The sequence below is a fragment of the Manis pentadactyla genome, chromosome X (genome assembly GCF_030020395.1).
Source record: "Manis pentadactyla isolate mManPen7 chromosome X, mManPen7.hap1, whole genome shotgun sequence".
In the NCBI taxonomy this organism is placed as follows: domain Eukaryota; kingdom Metazoa; phylum Chordata; class Mammalia; order Pholidota; family Manidae; genus Manis; species Manis pentadactyla.
The window spans coordinates 32,899,627-32,926,589 of NC_080038.1; the positions used below are offsets into that span (position 1 = coordinate 32,899,627).

A 26,963-nucleotide genomic window follows, 5' to 3' on the forward strand; every position below is an offset into this window, starting at 1 on the left:
TTCTGAACTAGGACTCACATCTTGAAGGACACTATTCTTTCCCTGTTTTACCGAAAATAAACCTTCAAAAGCCTAAGCCAAATCATGTATTAGCATGCATTTGGTTGTAAATAGGAAAAACTTAAACTCAGAGACTTAAACAAAAAGGACATTTATCATTTTACATAAGAAGGTGTACAGTGGTAGGGAGAGTCATGAGGTTGGTTGATTTTGCAACTCAGTGATGTCCTAAATGACCAAGATTCCTTCCTTCCACTCTGCCAAACCATAGCTTCATTCTAAAGCTGTTCATTATGGTCACAGGATGACTACTGGTCTGAGAGGGACTTATACTTCTTTATTCATATCCAGTGGAAAATAGATCACCAGCAACAATCCCACAGAGCTTGTAACTAAAGAGCGTACTGCATGCAAATGTTTTATGTTTCTTAGGATGTTAAAGATTCCAGACAGCCAGCTGTAACAAGTGTGTATGTAATTAGTAACCATCTGAAATAAACAGAGCTCCTCACTGCAGTAACAGGCATATGTGTTACCTGTACAGAGCTCAATTTTGCAAAAGATCTTTGGCAATAGCTATGCTGAGTCTCTTAAACACTGTACCTCATGTTTCATTAGCATGTTAAAGTTTCCCAAGCAGTGTAATAGCTCATATTTTTAAACCTTTAATTGGACAGATGAGGATTCTGAGGGTCTTATAGGAGTCAGGTGACTTGGCCAAATTCACCATCAGTTAGCAACACAGCCAGAGGTCACATTTGATCTTCAAACATCCTTCCCATACTTATTTACGTCACATGGATTCCCTTTTCAGTGCTTGGATTTCACTAGTGAAGTACAGTAGCAATTTCAAAGAAATATTACAAGTTCATACATGATGCTCACAAGCTTTAACTGTCAGGAAACTAACATTCTGTTCATCTCCAGTGGCAACATTTATAATTTTAGACTCAAATGTGACAGGATAAACTTGAAAGCCTGGAGTCCCATTAATTTCTCCATCTCCCTTCCCTTGATATCCTATCAATTGTTCTGATAGGTGGATTATTATCCCTACATCTCTTGCATGCATCCCATTTTCTATTTCCACAGCCCCAGTATGTGCTTGTGCCCTTGTTACAATGCAATAACTTGCTCTGTCTCTGCCTTCATTTTCTCCCCACTGCTTATACAATGTGCTGGATTAATGTTTTCAAAACACAATGCAGATAATGACATATGTCCCCTTGTTTGCCTGAGCTCTAAAGCTCTAATAATCTTCCTTTGATTATAGATTAAATTCTTAACTCCATAATCTGGCTTTCAGGGCCCTCTACAATCTGGCTCCAATATTCCTTTCCAAACCTTGAAGAATCCTCCTTTCTGGCCGGGAGTGGCAAGCAGTGGTGTGGTGGGAGCAGCTCATGATTGCTTTCAAGAGCCAGTCTTAAACCTCTCGTCCCAGCTCCACATTTGGCAGTGTCCCTTGGGTAGCTTGAAGCTGGCCATAATGGGAGCCTTTACACCACACAAATCAGTCAATGCCACAAATCAGGGCTTTTTTCTCTTTTGGAAGAGCTGGTAATTAAACGTTACCAGCACACCACCAGTTGCAAGGGAACCAAGGCTAAAGCTGAGAGTGAGGGTTCCATATGGTATAGAAGACAAACGTGTGGACACTAACAGCCCACATACCAAGTGAGAGATAAGAGGGCCTGGCAGAGGAGAACAGAAGCAGTATATTGAAAAACTGTTTCCACAGAAGCAGATGCTGAGAAAGGGGTTTGAGTTCAAGGGGTTTATGTGGAAGATGATCCCAGGAAGCACTGGTAGGGGAGGGAGGGAAGGGAGACAGTGAAAGGAAGGCAGCTGATGTGGGTTGTGTGGATGAGCCCAGAACCACCAGGGGCAATTGAGGCTCAGCCCCACTGGTTGCCCACGTGGGGGTGAAGATTGAGTGGTGAGGAGGGGGGTATGCATATCAGCTGTGGGTGCTTGCACTCGGAAGGGGCGGGTATGTAGGGAAGACCAAACGCAAAGGGGATACAAACTGGACGTGGATACTCATGGTCTTATGTTTTTCATGATTCGCTTGGTGGTGGCAGGGCTTCATTTAAATGGTCAGTGTTGGGGTGACCTCCAACTGGGAACCACTTGTTGCTACCCCACATGCCCTAATTGTTTCTTCCTCTGGGTCTGCTCACAGGTTCCTTCCTTTGCTGTAATATCTTTTGTAGCCCCCTCCAGTTTTGACAATTCCATGACTCTTCCCAATGCATCCAGGATCAGTCCTACCTCCTCCAGGAAACGCCATCTAATCCCTACCCCTACACCCTGATGAGGGAAGCTGGGTGAGAAACAAGCCAAGCTGGAGGTCCCATGGGGCTGGAAGAAAGGGAGCAAGGAACAAGCCTCCCCCTTGGTTAGAATGGCTGGGGTGAGTGGACAGAGACAGAAGTTGTGCTCTGGCATCATTCCAGACAGTGCACTCCATGTGGGAAGGGACTCATCACTCCTGTTTATCACTGCATCCCTCGGGGCCTACCCAGCACAGAGACCCAGCTCATGGTGGCTGCACAATTATTGGTGGTGCCAGAGAAAACTGAGTGAATGGAGGGCTGAGTGAACAAAGGCAACTAGGTAGAGAGCCAAACCAAGCAGTTGAAGTAGAATTAGAGAAGTCAGGAGTCATGGAGTGGATCGATAAGAGCACCTGGTAGAATTCTGAAGATGAATGTCAAACCCTAAAGGTGTTTTCCACGTGTGACCCAGATGTCATTTGAGATACTTGTCTTTGGAGATTCAGTGAAATTGCCATTAACCTCATCCCACTTGCACACCGAAACACATTCTCTACCACAGCACTGCAGATGCTTCTAGATTCCTCCCCAAGCAGTTTGTGTAGGTCACACACTTGACTGAAAATACCAGCTTTATATTAGCATGCAGTTCGACCTCTTCTCCCTGCAGACATACAGTTTCCTTCCCTGTTCTGTGGAGATCAATTTCGCTCTCCAAAACCTATCCAGTCACTAGCCCATTCTGCCTCTTCAAAGAAGCTTTCCCGTCATTTCAAACAAGATATCATCTAATCTCTGACTTGGGACATTCACCCTATACTGTCTTACCTCCATGCCTTTGCAAACACTTGCTTTTGCCTGGAATGGTCTCTCCAAAACCGAAGATTTGGCAGAGGTTTGGAAACTTCAGTCTTTCCTCTCTTTATCTCATTCTCTGCACGTAGAAGGAAATACTGTCAAGGCTTATTTTCTTGCTGTTATTAAGTATGACATCACCACTATCCCTGCCCCAAAATGGCCATAACCCTTTTTTGGCATTACATACATCTTTACCAAGCAGCTTACCTGGGTTTGCTTAAGTCATATAAATGGCCAGCAGAAACAGCCCCCACCCCTTTCCCTCTTCCCTGCCTCCTGCCCTCCCCTTTCCTGGGGGTGATAGCACCTGATCCAGACCTCTCCTATGGGCTTGTATTATTCATGTTTATTTACGAATCATATTGCCCTCACTGAACTGTAAACTCTACAACGGTGAGGTCATCTTCCTTTTCTGAAGTTGCTGCCAAGCCCAGGATCTGGACCCAGAATATATTTGAAAACATCGGATTTATAACTGTGAGTAAACGAATGAATATGAAGCTTTGGGTGGCCTTTATTGATCTGGAGAGGCCTCCAGGGGAGGAGCATATCACTTCTACTGATTGTGGGTTCCTCCTGGAATTAAGAGACAACTACCTATTTATTGAAGACCTGACCATGTGTACGGCACAGCGGGGGCTCCAGGACTGAGAGTGTTTTGCTATACCTCTACCCCCATTCCAGCCTCTCGCCATCAAAAAATAGCTCCAGGGCACTTCTTTCTATTCGTTTTCATGGAAAGGCTGGGACTCAGAGTAGGAAAGTAATATCACTGCAAATACTCAGGGCTGTCATGTTTACATCTGGGGTTTTGCACTGCCAGTTCATATTTTCTGAGTGAGTTATTTCTATGTACCTTCACAGCAGCCAGCACCGCAGTGCCTGGCATATATTAGACACTCAGAGAGCACTTGTCAATTGATTTTGTACAAGTATGTGACAGCATAAATACATTATGAAAAATGAGGAGTCTGGACACCAAAAGAGTCAGGATTCCTTCTTAAAAAAAAAAAAACATAGTGGGGGAGCTTGGCTTAAAGTTCAAATGCTCCTGTACCCTGCCCTGCATATCTCTAACCAGGGCAATTTGATAAGGTAGGTGAAGGGTGTTACTACCCTTTGCTCTCTCATTGCAATTGAAAGCATTCCTGGATTTTAGGTGGACTCCACTGGCTACCTTGGTGAGCATAGAATCATCCTTTTTGTTATCAAAAGAAGATGCTATTTAATTTGAGGAACCTGTTGAACAACGTGATTCTTAGAAATGGTCACCATCTCGTGGTTCGAAATTTTCGGTAAGTGACGGCCAGAGATTTAAATCTGACTTAAGAAGCATGAGTAATAAATGAAGTTCTATTCCACAGAGGAGTGCAGCCTCAAAAGGCCTCTTTTTGCAGGGTATAGTGCCAGGTTCTACCTTTATTTGAGGTAGCTTCTCTAGTTCTAGCTGAGCCTTCCTTTCTTTGTCCTCTGCAACCAGATTTCATCGTGTGCTTGGGAAGGGAGGGGGTACTAACCGTGGCAGGTAGAGCAGATCAAGTGTTCTTGACATCTTCTGTTTGGGTACATTCTGAACGAGCAACTGGCTGAAGAAAATTAGAGGAACTGCTTTATACAGGGCCTTCAGCTTGTATTTGGGTTTGCTTGGAAACAATATTATCATTCCAGGGCATGGGAGTTTAATCCATTCTTTAAAAAAACAAAAACAAAACAGGCCCTGAATAACAACTAAATATTTACAGAGATGCTGCAAGGAGCCTTTTATGTGATGAGGAGAGACAATGATATTTTTAAAGCAAAATTCAAATTCGAAATCTATCTCTGAAATTCTTGGTAGCATGGAAGAGGAGGCTGTCTCCAGTGATTTCATTACAGAAGCTACATACTGCTCACAGCCATTGAGTGTATGGTGGAGGTTGGCATGCAGTGCATCCATGGGGAAGGGGACAGGGGTGATGAGCTAACTGGGAAACAAGGCCATCAAATTCGGACATTGTTGCCAGAGAGCTTCTGGAGTAGTTGCATGTTAACAATCAGACAGAATTTTCCCAGATGGTCTTTGCAACCTACACCAACCTCAAAACTACCCCCACTGACTTCCTAAAGGAAGAAGTTTCTAGTCTGAAGTTTTCTCGTGCTGTTGGGAAGTAGACCTGTGACAGTGGCCCTGAGCCTTTCTTCTCCAGGCCAGCTGACAGCTCTGGGGTCTTTAGACTCCACCATTAGCACCCCTTTGGTGAATATAAGACTTTCAGAAGCCAGAAGGACATTATAAGTGATACTATAAATTAAGCACATACATTAGAAGTAGGTGGGACCTCAGGGTCACAGAAAAATGCCTTCTCTTATTTTACAGATAAAGTTAATGAGGTCCCAAGAGATTATGGGGTTTACCAATTAGTGCCAGAGTTAGACGATGTAACACAAGAAAACGAAGGAAAGCTCAGGCTTTGGAGTCTAAAGAACTAGTTTCAAGGCTTGTCACCACCTTTTGCTGGCTATATGACCTTGAGCAAGTCACTAAACTTTTCCATAATATTGATTCACCTATAAAATAGGAAAAAGAAATATCTGCTATGCCTACATTACAGGGTGGTTCAACCATTCATTTAATAAATAGTAATCAAGCACCTGCTTAGTGCCACACCCTATGCAAGGTGTTGGATGTACCGTGGTAAATAAGATAAGATATTTCATTCCAGACACATGAAGTCAAAGTCTGGTGATAATCTGAGATAACGTGTGTGAAAGTGACAGACAAATGTTCATCATTTTATTATTGCACACCAATGAGTTACAACAGATAAAGTTTTGTTCTGTAGTTTTTGACAAAGAATCATCACTGTGCTGAAAATAATCAATTGAATGAATAACCAAAGCTTGGAACTTAAACTTGAACTCTTTTTGGAAAATTGCAGCAATGACTGATTTGTTTTACAGTTATTATGGGTTAAATTTTTGCAAGTAAAACCTCTTCCAACATTTGGGCTCTTTTGGTATTTACTAATATTCTACTGTCTGTAACCAGTAGCCAACCTACAATGCTGAAAATCCTGCACAGTGCATGGGGGCTGGGGTGAAAGCATGGCTAAATCAGCCCAAATCCATACCTGTTATTTGAAAATATGAAGGCCTTGAATCATCTATGTCATTAGAAACTTAGGAGCGTTGAGTATTGAAAAATGGGATAACATTGAAATGGTGTTCTCATGTGACGTGGGTATTTTTCTTTCCTGCTCTTTTAGTTAGGCACACTGCGTGCCAGCTAGATCAGGATTGCTGATCCCCAATAAGACCTACAGCCTTTGATGACCTTTCAACAACAGGGAAAATCTCCCTGTCAGCCTGTGGTGTACTTTGACTTTGATTTTCAGCCTTCCACAAAGATTCGAGCTCTTCTTTTCTCCCCATCTCTCTTGGGAAAGGTGGAGGTCCCTTGTTACCAAACATACCACATAATTGTAACACTAGAGGATAATAGAAAATGTATGGTTAGGGGTTGGCAATGCCACAGAACAGAGACTGCACAGTTTTGAAGTGAGCAGCCATACCGCCATGGACATGATAAAATAACAGCCTAAGTGAGGCTAAAGCCATCCATGCAGGCTCCTGGATCAATCATTTTTAGTCAATTATTATTATTTTTTTTACAAAATCAATAGGCTTACACACCAAGACTGCCAAAACCATGCAGTCTATAGGCTTTTCATCTCACAAACAAGGCTCTAGAGTCTGGCTCTGTTTGGATAATAGACAGTATCCTATGATTTGTTGCCTATTAGGGAAACCACTTATAGCCTTTAAAGAAACCACTAAAAAATATCTCTTTCTTTATCAGAGAAGACCAATTTGTACATGCAGCTCAATTCCATCTCACAAGTATAAATTTCTTCAGAGAATATTGAGCTATGCCACCCAATTCTGTGGAGGTTATGGATTGGAGCTGAAGGTGACTGGTCTTCAAGTATTCCATTCCAGACCTAAGGGCTTACATAATTCATTATGTTCCCTTCATCCCACACACATGCCCACCTATACACACATGGATACACAGATGAAGTGATTACAGGCCATCCATGCTCTTGCATAGAGAAAAGAAAACAGTCCCCTTCGATCACTCATATTTTCTGGCATACCTAAAAATGAATGCCTTTTTAAAAACATATTTCCTGACTTCGGAAAACTATACAAGGCATGAGAGACCAGAAATGGAAGCGGGTATGATGTTTTCCTTGGCCAGTGGTAGAATTTGGTTTTATTTCTATTTATTATTTTTAGTAATTTAGTAATTTAACAAAGGTTAAAGAGATACTATAAAGGCAGCCACAGATTTTTCCACAAGTTTGGGTTTCTAGCCCTTTAATAGTAGGTCTGCAAAAAGCTAACCCTCATCTGATTCTTCAATTTTCAGATGAGGGGAAGTTTCACAGTTTTAGAATATTGACAATCTAGTGTATCTTAAACATTGCTTAGTCACCAAGTTATCAATAGTAATGCATACCACATTTTGAGTATGTGACAACAGACAGGTTGCAAGTAACTTTTGTTAATAAATTATTATTACTATTGTTGATAATAAAGAAACCTGGAAATGATTTGGTTTTGAGTTTCAAATCAATTAGCATCAGATTCAAGCACTTTGTGAAAATAAAGTCACTCTCCCTTGCACTATTGCAATACGTCTTCTTGAGATAAGAAGAAAGGGAAGGAGTGAAAGGCTACTGCGAAGTCTGATGACTCTATTAGGACTCATGGGAAATCTTGTATTTATAAACTTCTTGAGTGCTGTGGAAAACAAAGACATGAAGGATCAATGATTTTAGTTCATTTTCTTAGTTTTTTCAGATGAGGAATTGAGACCAAAGATGGAAAATGATCTCCCCAAGGTCATAGTTGAACTTGGATTAGAATTTGAATTTTTAAAACCATTGCTTTTTTCATTGTATTGCTTTGATTACTTTGATCCTTCCAATTTGATCAAGTTGGCCAATCTACCCTTGCACAATACCCTTTTTTTGTAGATATAACCAAAATATCTCAGTAAGGAAAAAAATTACAAGAAAATACACCTTAACTTTTGTATCATTCTGCAACATTAAAGAAACATCAAAATCTCAACCATTGGCTCATTGGCTCTCTCTTATGCCTCCAGAAGATAAAGTCTTTATCTCAAATTCTCCATGGAGATCAAAATATCATTTAACACTGAATTTTTTCCTACTACTCTGGCAAAGTCTTTTTCTGAGTGTCCATATTTTACTCAAATCAAGCACTTTCTCTTCCAACAAAATACAATTATACAAGGTAACACATCCATGTCTCTCCCTATGCTCCAAGCACTTTACCAGAGTTGGAAAATGCAGAGTCTAGCAATGAAAGGTTTCATTCTGCCAATAGTGAATACTCTTCCATTTTCTAGCTAGGAAGATATTTGGGTATAGTTAACACAGGATCTCCTATTACCTTGGCTTCACTTCTTAGCATTCAGTGATTTGGGGTTGAGAAATCTCTATAATTATTTTTTTCAAGGGATAAAATGAATGTAAAGAACTAGTCTGGCCTTTATCAAAAGCTCTGGCTTTAACCAGACTTCAGTGACAGTTTGATGGAAAATCTGTACACGATTCCCATTGTTTTCTCCGATATTGTACCCTCCCTATTATGTGTTGGCATAAGTATGATAATGTGGTTTAGGTCTGGTTTACCAAGAAGACATTTGAGTACAAGAAGACCAAGCATTTTATGGGAACACTAAAATAGTGATTTTGGCCCTGGTTCAAGTGCTTGTGAAACCAGAGTTGGCTGATTCCAACTGAAGCATGGGGCCTCTGTGAGACCCTAGTAGCCATTTATGCTAGTGGGTTTACCTGGCTAGTTCAAGTGTGGATTTATCATGAGAAACCAAGAAATGCTTGATACTGATCAGAAAAAAAGGGGGCTGTGGTGGAGGCATTTCAACATGGTATAATTATGGGGCTCTTCTACTTTTCTCTAAATTTTAAGCAGCTTAGGAAAGAGGTCTGGCAGCTCCATTTTGGAGCCAAGGGGAGGTCTAGGAGGAGACAGTAAACAGGATAGGGATTTAAACTGGAACCATTGTGTTTACTTTCCTTTCAGTGATACATTTTCCTGGTTACCTCTTAATATCTGAAAAACAGGTCTTTTTCCTAAGTGAACATTTCCTGCTCCACTTCCTGGGTAGAACTGAGATAGGTGCTGACTAGTCTAATGATTTTTCAATGGTGTAAACAGTATGACCCCCTTCACCAGTTGAGGTGCAATTAAACAAAAATTCCAGTTGATCATTCAAGCCCTTACATGCCAGTATAACCAGATACACAGTATCTCTCTCTCCACCCTTTTTGTGTCCAAGAACCCTGGGGACTTATTCTGTCCCAAAGGGATTCATGGGGAGAGGAAACCCAAATATCAATCGAGTGCACTATTACTGCTGTACTTTGGGTTTGGCCCTCATGGTGCTGTGAGCTGAACCTTGTCCTACCAGGTCCTCACACCAGATTTCCAGGTGTGTGTAACTGACTCAGACAGCTGTGCCTAGGATCCAAGGCTGTAACATTGTTCTACATGCGTATGCAGAACTACTGTCCGCAGTAGTGCAAATACTGTACCAGAGAGGTTGAGCCCTGAGGGATTTTGGCTTTAGCAACACACTAGGCCACAATCAGTTCTCCTCCATGACTCGCAGGCCTTGTGTTCAGCCTGGGCCACAGCCCATACTTGCTCTTGCCTCAACATTAATTGTGTTTTGCAAATTCTTGGCATCTTTTTTATCATCAGACTTTGGTCAGGGCCTTGAAAACCCATTATGACAAATAGCTCTAAATTCATTCCCAGAAATCTGCTGAATTTCTTATATATTGATTTATTTCTACCCCAGAAACCTACTACCATTCATTCATCCATTTACCTAAAAATTTTTATGGAATGGCTACTATATCCCAGACACTGCAATGAGTGAATTACATGCCAGTATAACCAGATACACAGTATCTCTCTCTCCACCCTTTTTGTGTCCAAGAACCCTGGGGACTTATTCTGTCCCATATATTAATGAATAAAACAGATGGGATCCCTGGCATCATGGATTATATAATGCAATGGGAAGGTAAAAAAGTAAGCAATGAGCAGACACATAAATACGTATTAAAAATTGTGCTAAGTGTTATGAACAAAATGAAGGCAAGATGGAGACCACTTGGTACAGTCAGGGAAGGAATCTTGCAAGAGGTGGTATTTAAGCCCCCAGCCTGAGGACGAGAAGGAGCCAGCCTTGAGAGCTGAGGGTCGAGTGTTCTGGGAAGAGAGGATGGTACATGAAAAAGTCCTATGATGGGAAAGCATTTGGAGTGCAGGCAGTCCTTCCTTTGCATGGTCCCAATATGCAAGAATTTCACTTATCACAGTTGAGTTAAATAACACCAGGTTTCCAAGTACACAGTTCAAGTTTAGTTGCTATGGTATATTAATTGTGAGTAGCTGCATAAAGTGAAAGCTTCATCCTTCAGTCCACAAATCACTGTGTAAATAACAGATGCACATCATGATCAGTGACCAATCGCATCACTTCTTTCAAAGTCTTTGGTGATTGCTCACTGCACATCTGTTACCCAAGTTTACAAACAGCAAAGAGTGTATTTGTGCTGCTTTCATTTCTCTCAGCGATAAATCTATGCTACATTTTATAAAAACGGATAACGACAAGAGGGAATTGTCCAACAGAGATGGAAGTGCAACAAAGAAATAAAACAACAGAAGCAGTTAAATTTGAATCAAATGTGAATGTATTTATAGAAGAAAGAGCTGACATTGGGATTATTGACCCTGCTAGTGACTGAGGGACTCTAGCTGTGCAACCAGAATGAAGTTGTTCTAGAGCAAGTGCTGCTAGCAAAAACAATTCACATTAAGGGAATTCTCCAAGATACTTCACAACGGCGAAGGTGCAAAGGATATAATGTTGGAAGTTGATCCAAACTTAGAAAGGAGTGTGACAGTGTACCGAAGCATAGACAAGATATTTTGCTCCGGATTGTAAATTATATGCTCTGCAGTTGGCATGAACTATTCAAACTACTCTTGATAGTTCTTACAAAGAAATCAAGTGCTATAATTCTCTATGTTTCTAATGTTTTAAATTACAGCGTACTAAATAGATACAGGTTTTACTGTATTTTTTCATTACCCTATGCATTTATAACTGACAATAAGAGGATTTTTAAGGTTTTGACAAACAATTTGAAAGTCACAGAACAATTATGATCTTCTCCATTGATTATTAAGGTTTCAGATTTAATGGTTATTTACAGTCCCACACTACTGTGCAAAGCCAGAACTGTCTGTATTTTTTTAAAAAAGGTCATCTGCTAACATTTACTGGAGGTGGGATTCCAGGACAACAAGAGTGAGGGCAACACTGTCAGCGGCTGCCATGTGGAGACTGCAGTCACGAGGAGGTATTCGTCTAAATCACTTGTGGTCGAAGAAAAAGAATCTGAAATAAGGTTTCTGTTGCCATATACATTTTTAAATGAAAGGTCTGGACAAAAAGGGAAGATTCAAGCAAGATGTTTGTATCTTCTTTCAGGCTCTAAAACCCAACTCCGTCAATGGAGAAATAAAAAGAGCATCATCTCACAATGAGATCCCAACAACAGAACATTAACCCTGACCCTCAACCCAACCTTAACCCCAGCTCCAACTAAAAAACTTCTTGAAGTGTGAAAGGGCATATCTGAGAAAACCCCAGAGACCTTTTACCTCTCCTGATCTGTCTTCTGTTTGGGTGATAAGAGCTGGAAGTTGGAGCTTTTTTGAAGTAGCTAAAGGTGTCATTGGGCCTCCTCTTTCATCATTAATTTCCTATTGCCTTTCATGGAAACGGGAGAAAATTTAGTTCCCTGCAAATTTTCCGTTTCCTTCTCATGTCCAATTCTTTTTCTTTGAGATTCAATAGAAACACCACCACAATTCTAAGATGTATGATATTCGTTTAAATGAAACTTGTAGTTCTGTGAGGATTTAGAAAATAGATACAACCAAACCCTGCAAGGGCTGAGAGTGGGGCTGGGTATTGAATCCCTCAAGTGTAGCAGGTTGGACATTCAGCATTTGTGGGATCCCAAATAACTGGGAGTCTGAGCTCTAGGCAAAAAATAAGGCCTCAGAATTAGCTCCTGGGTTGTTTTCCCTGTTGTTGATGGATGTGAGTTCATAGTGAAGTTTCCCAAATTCCTTGAATCATAGGGAGCAGGGTTTTCCAGCAAAGATTTCCCCCCCTTTAAAACTAATATTGGAGGAAGTCTGAAGTCATGGAACATTAATGTTTTATTGTAAGACATATGGTCAAGAGAGTTTAACCTCCGTAATTTTATGTTGCTTGGATCTTATCCCAGAAGAAAAAACTATTTTCAAGGCTACTCTAAATGCGAATTGGGAAAAATTAAGCTGTCCATTCCAGGCCAGACATGTTAAACCTGTTTACAGATTCCCCAGAAGAATCCAGCTGACCCTGAGAAATGCATGAATATCAGTCAAAAGGTTAACATCTCAACAATATCAGTATTTGTATATTCCAAGTGTTGCTTAATATTATCACTAATTAATATGATCAGAACAAAACATATAATCAAAATACAGATGTAAAAAAAAATTTCCTGCCTAAATGCTATGTCTCTAATTATCAAATTACTATTACTACTATCCAATCTTGGACTCAGTTTTATAAGCTTTTTACTAGGGTTTCAGTAGAAGGAAGAAAATGAAAGTCTGTTCTAGAAACTTCTTTAGCCAGTAAAATATTTTTGTATGCTTGTAAGTTCACTTTTAAAATATTGGGTTCTACTTATTCTAAACTTCTACATTTTTATTTATTTTTATGTTTCGTAATGTGCATCATTAGGATAGTAACACATTTATTATAAATAAGTAAACATACATTGTAGTTCTATGTTCAAAATTTTTCAATGTCGTCATCTGTAACAAACAAAATTGAGGAGCACTGTTTCAAGGAAATTTCCATCTGGACGGCATATGAGTCATATATTTTTAAAAGTTGGAGACAATGGCACATCTTTGAAATAGGAATGTTGCCCAAAACTTGCTCTACATATAAACTGAAAACACTAATTTCTGTTGGAGTTGAAAATGTCATTAATATATTAAATCAATCAGTCAACCATTAGCCAACTTATCACAAACCCTTGGTTTTTATGAATGTTCCTTTCCTTACTAACTAGAATCTCTGAAGGGCTTGATCTCACAAAAGGCCTACTGAGAAAAATGTATTCATAACTACTGAACATTAAGTGAACCAATCAACTCTGCCAGAAAGTTGGACATTTAGTGAAAGAGTCATTTGTCTAAGTTATTTGACATCATGCAGTGAAAAAAACAATTTGAGTGCATTTGTGATTTTCCAAGCTATCATCTTGTCATCATTGCAAAAAGACATAACTAAATCCCACCAGAGAATTTACTTTTCATCTCAAAGAGCACAAGCTCTTTTCTTAGGCTGGTATTTAAGCATGATCTTTTTGTAACAGTTGTTTTATACTCCTACTAAAATTAATGTTCAATACATTAGTGAACTGCAATTTGATCCTAGTTGTTCAGAATTTCTAGTGGTATACAGTACTAATTATTATTATTATAAAGATAATACTGGGAATAATGAAATAATAAATATTGTCTGTTTTACATATCGATTACCCCAAGCAACAATTACTGTCATCACAATATTAAAATGGGCCTTTCTGCCTCTGTTTATGTCCAGGCCTAATAGGTTCTGACCCTTCCTCATTCCAAAGTGAAATGCTAGACCACTAAAACAGGACTTGCAAAGGAGATAATAAGAGGTAGTTTTGCAACCCATTGGTGACCACCTCCAGCTTCTCAAATGGATTTCAGATACTAAGAGATGGGTTGTAGATTAGAAGAGGATTTTTGAAGTGTTACCATTGTGTATGATGTGCCCCACATGGAGGGGTACTCTTCCCTCACCTTAAACCTAGAGAAAGTGGCCCCAATGGCACCAATCTCTTCAGTGGGAAAGCTTGGAGACACAGTACACTGATGCCAAGCCTATACTTGGGAAATCTAAAGGAAGAAGGATTGGCTGGCTAGCTGTTTTGACGACAGAACAAGAGAAGAGTCTAGACTGGGATGGACCTGACTCTTGGCAGAACAAAGGTCACAAGGGCTTCCCATGAACCAATATGGATTGAGAAAGAGACCTAGCATGGTATTGTTTCACATCATGACCAAGAGACCACATGAAGGGGTGGGGAGATCACAGCAAAAAGAGTCTTGGAAAAGTATTCCCTTAGGTGGCAGAGGAAATGTAATTGTTGGCCTTCGAGGACTGCTGTGAGAAATTCCCAGTGATAAGGGCGTTCCCACAAGAGAAAGAGTCAGTCTCAGGCACTTACACCAATGCCAGATTGCTAGAACAGAATCACACTTTGCCTGGCCCTTAACTCTTCACCTTCCCTTGGCTTTACTGGTAGAAACTGACGAAGACAAGGAGACAGAGGAAACAGCCCAGGGTCCCTCTTCTCCCTGTAAAGGAGGCCAGCTTGAATTAGGCATGAGCTGGAAGGAAGAAAGTTTTAACTAACTTGCAGTACATTTCTTAAAGGTAAAAAAATCATTACTATTATTACACATTATTTTACTGAGACTCTTTGAGAGATTAAGTAAGCAGAGGACTTTTAAAACATTTTTTCTGAAAGTTACTAGAAAAGCCACAGCGTCCATTGTATTTGACCAGGGACAAGTAAAGAACAAATTTCCAAGAATAGATTTGAAGGGCAGTAGGTGAAAAAGAATGAAGTTGTTTCTATTGTATGTACATTATAAATTCTGTTTGTGTAATCAAAGAATTTCAATAATAGCTAAAATTTATCAAATGCTTATTATATGTCAGATACTATCTGATTTCCATGTATTACATCATTTCATCCTGTAAACCCTAAGAAGTTGTTATTTTCATTTTCTAGTGAGAAACTGAGGCTTTCAGAGAGAGGTTAAGTAACTTGCATGAAGTTGCCCAGCTAGTAAGTCTAGCAAAGCACTCATATGACTATAACTAGTAAATAATAATTCAACCTCTCCACTCAAATTTTTCTTTTCTATCGACATCCAAAATACTGGATAACTAAAATGGACCATGCAGCCCTATCAATTTTAATGCATGAGCCCTTTACACAGACACATGAGGCTACATGTGATTTGCTACTTTCTATTTCAAGAATAAAACAACGAATCACCATAGGACACGGATTTTTTCCTTAAATATGCATTTCTCCTTTTCTTTTGTTGTAGCTGTGGACAACCACTACAAAACAAAGTACAGCTGAAAGGTCGTGACCTTCTCACTCTGAAGAACTTTACAGGAGAAGAAATCAAGTATATGCTGTGGCTATCAGCAGATCTGAAATTTAGGATAAAACAGAAAGGAGAGGTATGTAGCATTTTCGTCTTCTCTTCCACTACCACCAGTCAGCCATTTTAAAGACAGCCTTTTCAAAGAAAGAGGGAAAAGAAAATACATTAAGATTCCTAAACAGTAGCTAAGTAATGAAACTACACAGTCAAGGTACTTGATTATCACTGAGTGTGCAGGCACATAAAAAGTGTAAAAATCAGTTATTAAATGACAAGTCATTGTACTTCTTTCATGTGGAGAGTTGACATTCCTTACTAACTATATCAGAACCTAAGGAGCTGTTTCTTCAGAAATATTTTATTTTTATATCTCCTTTCTTTTCTCTGCATGTTTTCTATCAAGTTAAAAACAAGGCTGATACTTTGTTTTCTAGCAACAAATTTCAATTGTGCATGAATAACAGATACATGATCATTAGGATGATGTCAAAAAATTCACAATGATGTGACAGTGTTGGAAAATTGTAGATTAGCAAAAAACAATTAAATGGTGAACAAGTAGGAGAAGAGATGGGATATGGTGCTTAGCTATAAGCATCATTCTGCATTTTGAGCAATTTATGTTTGAAACACAGTTAAAGCAGCAGCTTCATTTAGACTGCTTAACTGTGAAAACATTTTTGTATTTCAAGCTTGTGCAGAAGCATTTTAAAGAGTTGGTTTCAGGTTGAGAAAGTTTTACACAACCTTCATTTTCTTATCTAGTTTAGTAGCTCTCCAAGTTCCTAAGATCAGGAGTTTCTGGAAACAGGAGTGACTCCAACTGCTACGGGTTGACAGTCTCACACAAGACCCGAAATAAGGAGAAAAGGTCTCCCAAGATCCCAGGCCTGTTCTTCACACTTTGAGTGTGAGGAAGGTTAGCTGACAGGAATCTATTTGTTTGAGAATTCATTTTATCAGGAAGTCCATCTACATAACCAGAAGGAGGAAGAGACCCACACCACACCCAAACTCCCCAGATTGCTTCAAAGGACTTCAGAAATAAAGCCTTTGTACTCCTATGAGGAGGCATGATGAAAGTGTAGTTAAAACTCTGGGCTTCACTTTATGAGTCTTCATGTCCCATGTTGCAACAGGGTAGCATATTCCTAGCAGACAAAACACTTCCAAACCAAGCATCTTCAAGGTCATTGAACATTTATAGGCATTTCCATGGATTTAGGTAAGAAGGCGGTTCTAGTATGAAATATTACTATACTTTGGAACAAGTGCTCAGGTTGAACCCAGAGCAAATAATAAGACTTTCTAATTACATCTCAGTAAGCTGGGGGAGCTCCTCTTCCTCTTCCCCATTTGTATGGAACATAAAAAAACATGCTTGAAGTTCACTTTGAAAATAGTGTTTTGAATATTTACTTGGAAGCAGTGATTAAGTATTCTAACATTTTCTGAAAATGTAAAGAATAAGTTTTGAAACATAATCCTTGATATTAGATATAAAGCATACTTTTTATTTTAATTGCACTCTTGTCCTTGCTTTTCAGTATGTGCCCTTATTACAAGGGAAGTCATTGGGCATGATTTTTGAAAAAAGGAGTACTCGAACAAGATTGTCCACAGAAACAGGTGAGGCCACAGACAAACTCGCTCCTGTGTGAAGAGGGGGCTGGAGGGTGAGGACCTGGGAGGAGTAGCCCTGTAGGGGGATTTGTCTCTTTGGCAACCACAAAAGGAAAATGTTGTCCCTGGGAGTAGCAGTGCCAGCCTTTGCATGCTTTTTCCAATTCTCACAGAGGCTGCAAGCAAAAAGGTGAGCTTCAGTTGTAGGAATTCCAGGAAGATTTGAGTAGAAGTCCTAAATAGCTCTTAATGTTCAGTACAAAATGCAAGTGGGCACAAATTCTCAGGCCTCAAACTCATGCGGGCAAGAAATGTGTATTTTTCTCATACATAAAGAACTTTTCCTTGCTTTTACTGATTTTGCTGGGTAGGGGAAACCTAATCTCTGCAACACTAGGCAATCCTCAGCTGTTTCAGGGTTTTACGTTATTGATTTAGGGCCTCCTCTCCTGTTCCCCGCAGTCATGGTCAAGTCCTGGAGAGCATCTGAATGTCCAGACATCTAGGGCTATAGCGATCTGGTCATTGGTCATCAGGCAGCATCATCAAATGTCCATGCTGCAAGCTGCGGAGACTTCTGTGTCCCCATTGGACCCTGGCTGTCTTCTGTTCACTGTGGAATTTGCTTCACTCAGATCACAATACCTGAAACTATCTCTTGGTTTAGCTCTCTCAGCCTCTTGGCAGCTCTCTATGCCACACTGGACCCAGAGATACTGTAAGACTCTCTCTACCCTATTGTTCCTTCCTCATGCTGGGTGCCAGGGAGCATAACATTTGCTACCTCCTTTGCCTCTTGAGAGTGAGACATAGGTGTTCTCAGCTCTGGAGTTTCCCAATGCATCTGAAATTTCCACCTTGCTCCCCACCCTTCCATGCTTGGCCTATGGGAGAGACAGAAGGATACAGTGTCAAAGGTCCATCAATTTCTATTTCTGTTGCTTCTTCTCTTTTGTTCCTCTTCTTCCCCTTCCTGTCCCAGTTTTGGAGGCCAGGTGATAAAGCAGGAGGCAAAAACTGGCTCAGACTCTCCATGCATTCTTTCAAATCTATTGTTTGTGCCTGGAATCCAAGGCTGCTGAAATTCAAAATTTCCTTTTCTCTTAAGCTATTATCTCTGTAATGAGTTTCAAAAAGCCTATTTGAATGTGGGGCGGAAGATGGCGGCGTGAGTAGAGCAGCGGAAATCTCCTCCCAAAACAACATATATCTATGAAAATATAACAAAGACAACCCTTCCTAGAATAAAGACCAGAGGACACAGGACAATATCCAGACCACATCCACACCTGAGAGAACCCAGCGCCTCGCGAACGGGGTAAGATACAAGCCCCGGCCCCGCGGGAGCCGAGCGCCCCTCCCCCCAGCTCCCGGCGGGAGAAGAGCAGGCAGAGCGGGAGGGAGACGGAGCCCAGGGCTGCCGAGCACCCAGCCCCAGCCATCCGGGCCAGAGTGCAGGGACCTCGATACTGGGAAAACAGGGCAGCAAGAACAGTGAGCAGGCACTGGAGGCTGGGCGACAGAGGACATAAGAAAAGCGCGCGACCATTTTTTTTTTTTTTGCTTTTTTGCTGCTCTGTTTTGGCGAGCGCTTTTTGGAAGTCTTAAAGGGACAGGGACCCCAATATTAGGGAAACAGGGCAGAAAGACCGGTGAGCAGAGGCCTGAGGCTGGCACCGGAGAATAAAGAAAAACGAACGACCACCTTTTTTTTTTTTTAATTAAAAAAATTTTTTTTTTTTTAATTAAAAAAATTTTTTTTCTTGTTTTTTTTTGTGGTCGTTGTTTTGTTTTGGCGGGTGCTTTTTGGAAGTCTTAAAGGGGCAGGGCGGGCCACTTAATCCAGAGGTAGGGAATCCGGGATCTCTGGGCACCCTAACCCCTGGGCTTCAGGGAGCAGGGAGGCACCTTACGGAGATAAATAGCCTCCCAGCAGCTCCTGCTCCAACGCGACTCCACCATTTTGGAGTAGCTGCCCGAGCCAGGCCACGCCCACAGCAACAGCGGAGATTAACTCCATAGCAGCCGGGCAGGAAGCAGAAACCCTGTCTGTGCGCAGCTGCGCAGCACAAGCCACTAGAGGCCGCTGTTCTCCCAGGAGAGGAGGGCCACAAACCAACAAGAAAGGAAGTCCTTCCAGCCGTCACTCGTCCCAGTTCTGCAGACTATTCCTATCACCATGAAAAGGCAAAGCTACAGGCAGACAAAGATCACAGAGACAACACCAGAGAAGGAGACAGACCTAACCAGTCTTCCTGACAAAGAATTCAAAATAAGAATCATAAACATGCTGACAGAGATTCAGAGAAATACGCAAGAAAAATGGGATGAAGTCCGGAAAGAGATCACAGATGCCAGAAAGGAGATCGCAGAAATGAAACAAACTCTGGAAGGGTTTATAAGCAGAATGGATAGAATGCAAGAGGCCATTGATGGAATTGAAATCAGAGAACAGGAACGCATGGAAGCTGACATAGAGAGAGACAAAAGGATCTCCAGGAATGAAACAATATTAAGAGAACTGTGTGACCAATCTAAAAGGAGCAATATCCGTATTATAGGGGTCCCAGAAGAAGAAGAGAGAGGCAAAGAGATGGAAAGTATCTTAGAAGAAATAATTGCTGAAAACTTCCCCACACTGGGGGAGGAAGTAATCAAACAGACCACGGAAATACACAGAACCCCCAACAGAAAGGATCCAAGAAGGGCAACACCAAGACACATAATAATTAAAATGGCAAAGATCAAGGACAAGGAAAGAGTGTTAAAGGCAGCTAGAGAGAAAAAGGTCACCTATAAAGGGAAACCCATCAGGCTAACGTCAGATTTCTCAACAGAAACCCTACAGGCCAGAAGAGAATGGCATGATATATTTAATACAATGAAACAGAAGGGCCTTGAACCAAGGATACTGTATCCAGCACGACTATCATTCAAATATGACGGTGGGATTAAACAATTCCCAGACAAACAAAAGCTGAGGGAATTTGCTTTCCACAAACCACCTCTACAGAACATCTTACAGGGACTGCTCTAGATGGGAGCACTCCTAGAAAGAGCACAGCACAAAACACCCAAGATATGAAGAATCGAGGAGGAGGAACAAGAAGGGAGAGAAGAAAAGAATCTCCAGACAGTGTATATAACAGCTCAATAAGCGAGCTAAGTTAGGCAGTAAGATACTAAAGAGGCTAACCTTGAACCTTTGGTAACCACGAATTTAAAGCCTGCAATGGCAATAAGTACATATCTTTCAATAGTCACCCTAAATGTTAATGGGTTGAATGCACCAATCAAAAGACACAGAGTAACAGAATGGATAAAAAAGCAAGACCCATCTATATGCTGCTTACAAGAAACTCACCTCAAACCCAAAGACATGTACAGACTAAAAGTCAAGGGATGGAAAAACATATTTCAAGCAAACAACAGTGAGAAGAAAGCAGGGGTTGCAGTACTAATATCAGACAAAATAGACTTCAAAACAAAGAAAGTAACAAGAGATAAAGAAGGACACTACATAATGATAAAGGGCTCAGTCAAACAAGAGGATATAACCATTCTAAATATATATGCACCCAACACAGGAGCACCAGCATATGTGAAACAAATACTAACAGAACTAAAGGGGGATATAGACTGCAATGCATTCATTCTAGGAGACTTCAACACACCACTCACCCCAAAGGATAGATCCACTGGGCAGAAAATAAGTAAGGACACGGAAGCACTGAACAACACAGTAGAGCAGATGGACCTAATAGACATCTATAGAACTCTACATCCAAAAGCAGCGGGATATACATTCTTCTCAAGTGCACATGGAACATTCTCCAGAATAGACCACATACTAGGCCACAAAAAGAGCCTCAGAAAATTCCAAAAGATTGAAATCCTACCAACCAACTTTTCAGACCACAAAGGCATAAAACTAGAAATAAACTGTACAAAGAAAGCAAAGAGGCTCACGAACACATGGAGGCTTAACAACACGCTCCTAAATAATCAATGGATCAATGACCAAATCAAAATGGAGATCCAGCAATATATGGAAACAAATGACAACAACAACACTAAGCCCCAACTTCTGTGGGACACAGCAAAAGCAGTCTTAAGAGGAAAGTATATAGCAATCCAAGCATATTTAAAAAAGGAAGAGCAATCCCAAATGAATGGTCTAATGTCACAATTATCGAAATTGGAAAAAGAAGAACAGATGAGGCCTAAGGTCAGCAGAAGGAGGGACATAATAAAGATCAGAGAAGAAATAAATAAAATTGAGAAGAAGAAAACAATAGCAAAAATCAATGAAACCAAGAGCTGGTTCTTCGAGAAAATAAACAAAATAGATAAGCCTCTAGCCAGACTTATTAAGAAGAAAAGAGAGTCAACACAAATCAACAGTATCAGAAACGAGAAAGGAAAAATCACGACGGACCCCACGGAAATGCAAAGAATTATTGGAGAATACTATGAAAACCTATATGCTAACAAGCTGGGAAACCTAGGAGAAATGGACAACTTCCTAGAAAAATATAACCTTCCAAGACTGACCCAGGAAGAAACAGAAAATCTAAACAGACCAATTACCAGCAACGAAATTGAAGAGGTAATCAAAAAACTACCAAAGAACAAAACCCCCGGGCCAGATGGATTTACCTCGGAATTTTATCAGACATACAGGGAAGACATAATACCCATTCTCCTTAAAGTTTTCCAAAAAATAGAGGAGGAGGGGATACTCCCAAACTCATTCTATGAAGCTAACATCACCCTAATACCAAAACCAGGCAAAGACCCCACCAAAAAAGAAAACTACAGACCAATATCCCTGATGAACGTAGATGCAAAAATACTCAACAAAATATTAGCAAACCGAATTCAAAAATACATCAAAAGGATCATACACCATGACCAAGTGGGATTCATTCCAGGGATGCAAGGATGGTACAACATTCGAAAGTCCATCAACATCATCCACCACATCAACAAAAAGAAAGACAAAAACCACATGATCATCTCCATAGATGCTGAAAAAGCATTTGACAAAGTTCAACATCCATTCATGTTAAAAACTCTCAGCAAAATGGGAATAGAGGGCAAGTACCTCAACATAATAAAGGCCATCTATGATAAACCCACAGCCAACATTATATTGAACAGCGAGAAGCTGAAAGCATTTCCTCTGAGATCGGGAACTAGACAGGGATGCCCACTCTCTCCACTGTTATTTAACATAGTACTGGAGGTCCTAGCCACGGCAATCAGACAAAATAAAGAAATACAAGGAATCCAGATTGGTAAAGAAGAAGTTAAACTGTCACTATTTGCAGATGACATGATACTGTACATAAAAAACCCTAAAGACTCCACCCCAAAACTACTAGAACTGATATCGGAATACAGCAAAGTTGCAGGATACAAAATCAACACACAGAAATCTGTGGCTTTCCTATATACTAACAATGAACCAACAGAGAGAGAAATCAGGAAAACAACTCCATTCACAATTGCATCAAAAAAAATAAAATACCTAGGAATAAACCTAACCAAAGAAGTGAAAGACTTATACTCTGAAAACTACAAGTCACTCTTAAGAGAAATTAAAGGGGACACTAACAGATGGAAACTCATCCCATGCTCGTGGCTAGGAAGAATTAATATCGTTAAAATGGCCATCCTGCCCAAAGCAATATACAGATTTGATGCAATCCCTATGAAACTACCAGCAACATTCTTCAATGAACTGGAACAAATAATTCAAAAATTCATATGGAAACACCAAAGACCCCGAATAGCCAAAGCAATCCTGAGAAAGAAGAATAAAGTAGGGGGGATCTCACTCCCCAACTTCAAGCTCTACTATAAAGCCATAGTAATCAAGACAATTTGGTACTGGCACAAGAGCAGAGCCACAGACCAATGGAACAGACTAGAGAATCCAGACATTAACCCAGACATATATGGTCAATTAATATTTGATAAAGGAGCCATGGACATACAATGGCGAAATGACAGTCTCTTCAACAGGTGGTGCTGGCAAAACTGGACAGCTACATGTAGGAGAATGAAACTGGACCATTGTCTAACCCCATATACAAAAGTAAACTCAAAATGGATCAAAGACCTGAATGTAAGCCATGAAACCATTAAACTCCTGGAAGAAAACATAGGCGAAAACCTCTTAGACATAAACATGAGTGACCTCTTCTTGAACACATCTCCCCGGGCAAGGAAAACAACAGCAAAAATGAGTAAGTGGGACTATATTAAGCTGAAAAGCTTCTGTACAGCAAAAGACACCATTAATAGAACAAGAAGGATCCCTACAGTATGGGAGAATATATTTGAAAATGACACATCCGATAAAGGCTTGACGTCCAGAATATATAAGGAGCTCTCACGCCTCAACAAACAAAAAACAAATAACCCAATTAAAAAATGGGCAGAGGAACTGAACAGACAGTTCTCCAAAAAAGAAATACAGATGGCCAACAGACACATGAAAAGATGCTCCACATCGCTAATTATCAGAGAAATGCAAATTAAAACTACAATGAGGTATCACCTCACACCAGTAAGGATGGCTGCCATCCAAAAGACAAACAACAACAAATGTTGGCGAGGCTGTGGAGAAAGGGGAACCCTCCTACACTGCTGGTGGGAATGTAAGTTAGTTCAACCATTGTGGAAAGCAGTATGGAGGTACATCAAAATGCTCAAAACAGACTTACCATTTGACCCAGGAATTGCACTCCTAGGAATTTACCCTAAGAATGCAGCAATCAAGTTTGAGAAAGACAGATGCACCCCTATGTTTATTGCAGCACTATTTACAATAGCCAAGAATTGGAAGCAACCTAAATGTCCATCAATAGATGAATGGATAAAGAAGATGTGGTACATATACACAATGGAATACTACTCAGCTATAAGAAAAGGGCAAATCCAATCATTTGCAGCAACATGGATGGAGCTGGAGGGTATTATGCTCAGTGAAACAAGCCAAGCGGAGAAAGAGAAATACCAAATGATTTCACTTATCTGTGGAATATAAGAACAAAGGAAAAACTGAAGGAACAAAACAGCAGCAGAATCACAGAACTCAAGAATGGACTAACAGGTACCAAAGGGAAAGGGACTGGGGAGGATGGGTTGGTAGGGAGGGATAAGGGGGGGAGAAGTAGGGGGGTATTAAGATTAACATGCATGGGGGGGTAGGAGAAAAGGGAGGGCTGTACAACACAGAGAAGGCAAGTAGTGATTCTACAACATTTTGCTATGCTGATGGACACTGACTGTAAAGGGGTTTATAGGGGAGACCTGGTATAGGGGAGAGCCTAGTAAACATAATATTCGTCATGTAAGTGTAGATTAGTGATAGCAAAAAAAAAAAAAAAAAAGGGCAGTTCCTGTGTGGTAACTTCCAACGAGTTCTACACAAGGGTATAAAGGGCATATAAAAGTGTAGGCAAAGGGTCTGTTTGTGTTTATACAGAGGATCAAAGCCTAATTGGGCTACCCCGAAAATGAACTAAGATATGATATGAAAAAGAACTTCCAACATCTGCACCCTCTGGAAGACTCATGCCAGAAGATGATCATCAAAAAACCCCAACAAAGATCCACGCACTGCTACAGCTGTAGATGCACTCATCCCACCAGTTCCTGGACCTGCCATGGGAATGAGGAAGGAGATATCTAAGCTGGCCTGTGCATACAGTAAAACAACAAAATTGGACTGGATCTATACTGTTGGAACTCAACCAAGAATTTGGAGAAGTGCAAATTGTAGCGCTCCAAAGTCTTACAACTACAAACTATTTATTGTTAAAAGAACATATGGCATGTGAACAGTCCCCAGGAATGGGTTGTTTTAATTTGTCTGATTTCTCTCAGACTGTTCAAGTTCATTTGGACAATATCCACCATATCATAGATAAGTTTTCACAAATGCCTAAGGTGCCTAACTGGTTTTCTTGGTTACACTGCAGATGGCTGGTAATTACAGATATGCTTTGGTTATGTAACTATACTCCTATTATGTTAATGTGTGTGTGCAATTTAAGTAGTAGCTTAAAACCTATACATGCTGAAGTTACTCTACAAGAAGATATATCAAAGAAATAATCAATCTTCCCATGTTTTCTTCCGCCTGCTACTTCTATAGCTTTTCTTCTTCCTTCCTAATTACAACCCTTAAATAGAATTCGTGCCTCATATCAAATTTACCGAGTATCATAATTCTTCCAAGTGGTAAAGATACCTCAAGACAAATGCTGGGCATAGAAGCCACAGGGCATAAATATGCAAAGAAGTAAAAAGCTAACCTTTTCAAACAATAAGGCTTCTCTCTCACTTACCAACTTCACATTTCCCTGTATGGCCCCGGAAGATGACTGGTTAGCCAGAGACGGGTAAGATTCCTCAAGGGAGGAACAACCTAAGACAGGCACAGTCGCAGGGGGGCCATCAGGTGAGAAATTGGGGATCAACAGAGGTGAGGCTTAGAACCTCACCCCCCCGTTCTGAGAGAAATCTTCTGCATACGTGGATGTTTTATTGCCCTGGTCTAGCTTGGATTAACACATAGTCTACAGGCACACACCTGATCATCTACATGTGCTCTCTTACAACACTAAACTATGTTTTCTACCTTTATCTTGTATCTACCTACCACTTCAGCATTTTATTAAAAATAATAATAATAAAGAGAGAAATGTGGTATCCACATATAAATCAAGTATAAAAACCAAATCAGTATTCATATTTGAACTGACTGTTTATAGTTCATAATGTATGAGCAAAACCGAAAGTTTCTGTGATGACTGCCCTTGTACTGTTCACTATGTAACTTATTCATTATGTAAGAATTTGTTCTACATGTAAAAACTTGTTTGTTATGCCTCAGAAGATTGGAGACTGACAAAAATTAGGCTTGGGGTGGAATAATGATTGTGCATTGAGCATTGACTCCCCTATACAGAATTTTATTGTCGTTAACAACCATTTGATCAATAAATATGAGAGATGCCCTCACAAAAAAAAAAAAAAAAAAGGACAGACTTCCAATGGTAAAATAAATTAGTAACCGGGATGTAATGTATAGCATAAGGAATATAGTCAAGATATTGTAACAGCTTGGTAGGGTGATAGCTGGAACCTAGAATTATGTATATAAATGTTCTACCACTGTGTTGTACACTTGAAACTCATGTAATGTAATACTGTGCGTCAACTACCCTTCAATAAAAAATAATTATTTAAAAAAAAAAAAAAAAAAAGCCTATTTGAAACTCATAAGCCACACATCACCTCTTTTCTTTTTCTCTGAATTTCTGCTTTTTCAGAACTCCCTTGAAACAATGATATGACAGCATAAATGGGCAAATGGATAGAATCAAGGGGAAGGCACCACAAATAAAAATATATTAGTTGATTCTTCAAAGATCTTGTTCTGCTTAAAAGCATTGAAGCTTTCTAGGGCTTAGAGGCAAACAGCAGTTTTATGAGGTTCTTGCCTTACAATGATCAGTAATGAGTTTCTCCAAATATATAACGAAATGAAGCTCAGAGGGATTAAGTGGCTTGCTAAATTCACTTAATTAATATAAATAACACCACGATTCAAATCTCAAGTTCATTGTTCTTATTAATCCACTCTCTTTGCCTCTTGAGGGAAAGGAGGAAGAGGGGAAACATACAAGATGTCACCTAATCTTTACAGACCTACGAAGAAAACAGATGAGAACATTTTGCTCTTTAAAGCTGGCTCCTTTAAGAGATCATGCTGACATC

General features: G+C 40.1%; 1 protein-coding gene across 3 annotated transcripts in view; it reads left to right on the forward strand.

The window, feature by feature from the left end:
* Positions 1-4,214: 4,214 nt before the first annotated feature.
* Positions 4,215-26,963, forward strand: part of OTC (ornithine transcarbamylase) — a 78,324-nt gene continuing 55,575 nt past the window's right edge. For all 3 annotated transcript variants that reach the window (XR_008995115.1, XR_008995116.1, XM_036879496.2), the window contains exons 1-3: positions 4,215-4,432; positions 15,480-15,618; positions 17,090-17,171. Coding sequence is in view for 1 of the 3 variants with exons in the window: in XM_036879496.2 (XP_036735391.2) it covers positions 4,356-4,432; positions 15,480-15,618; positions 17,090-17,171 (298 nt within the window). In the remaining 2 variants the exon portion in view is untranslated. The remainder of the gene's footprint in view (positions 4,433-15,479; positions 15,619-17,089; positions 17,172-26,963) is intronic.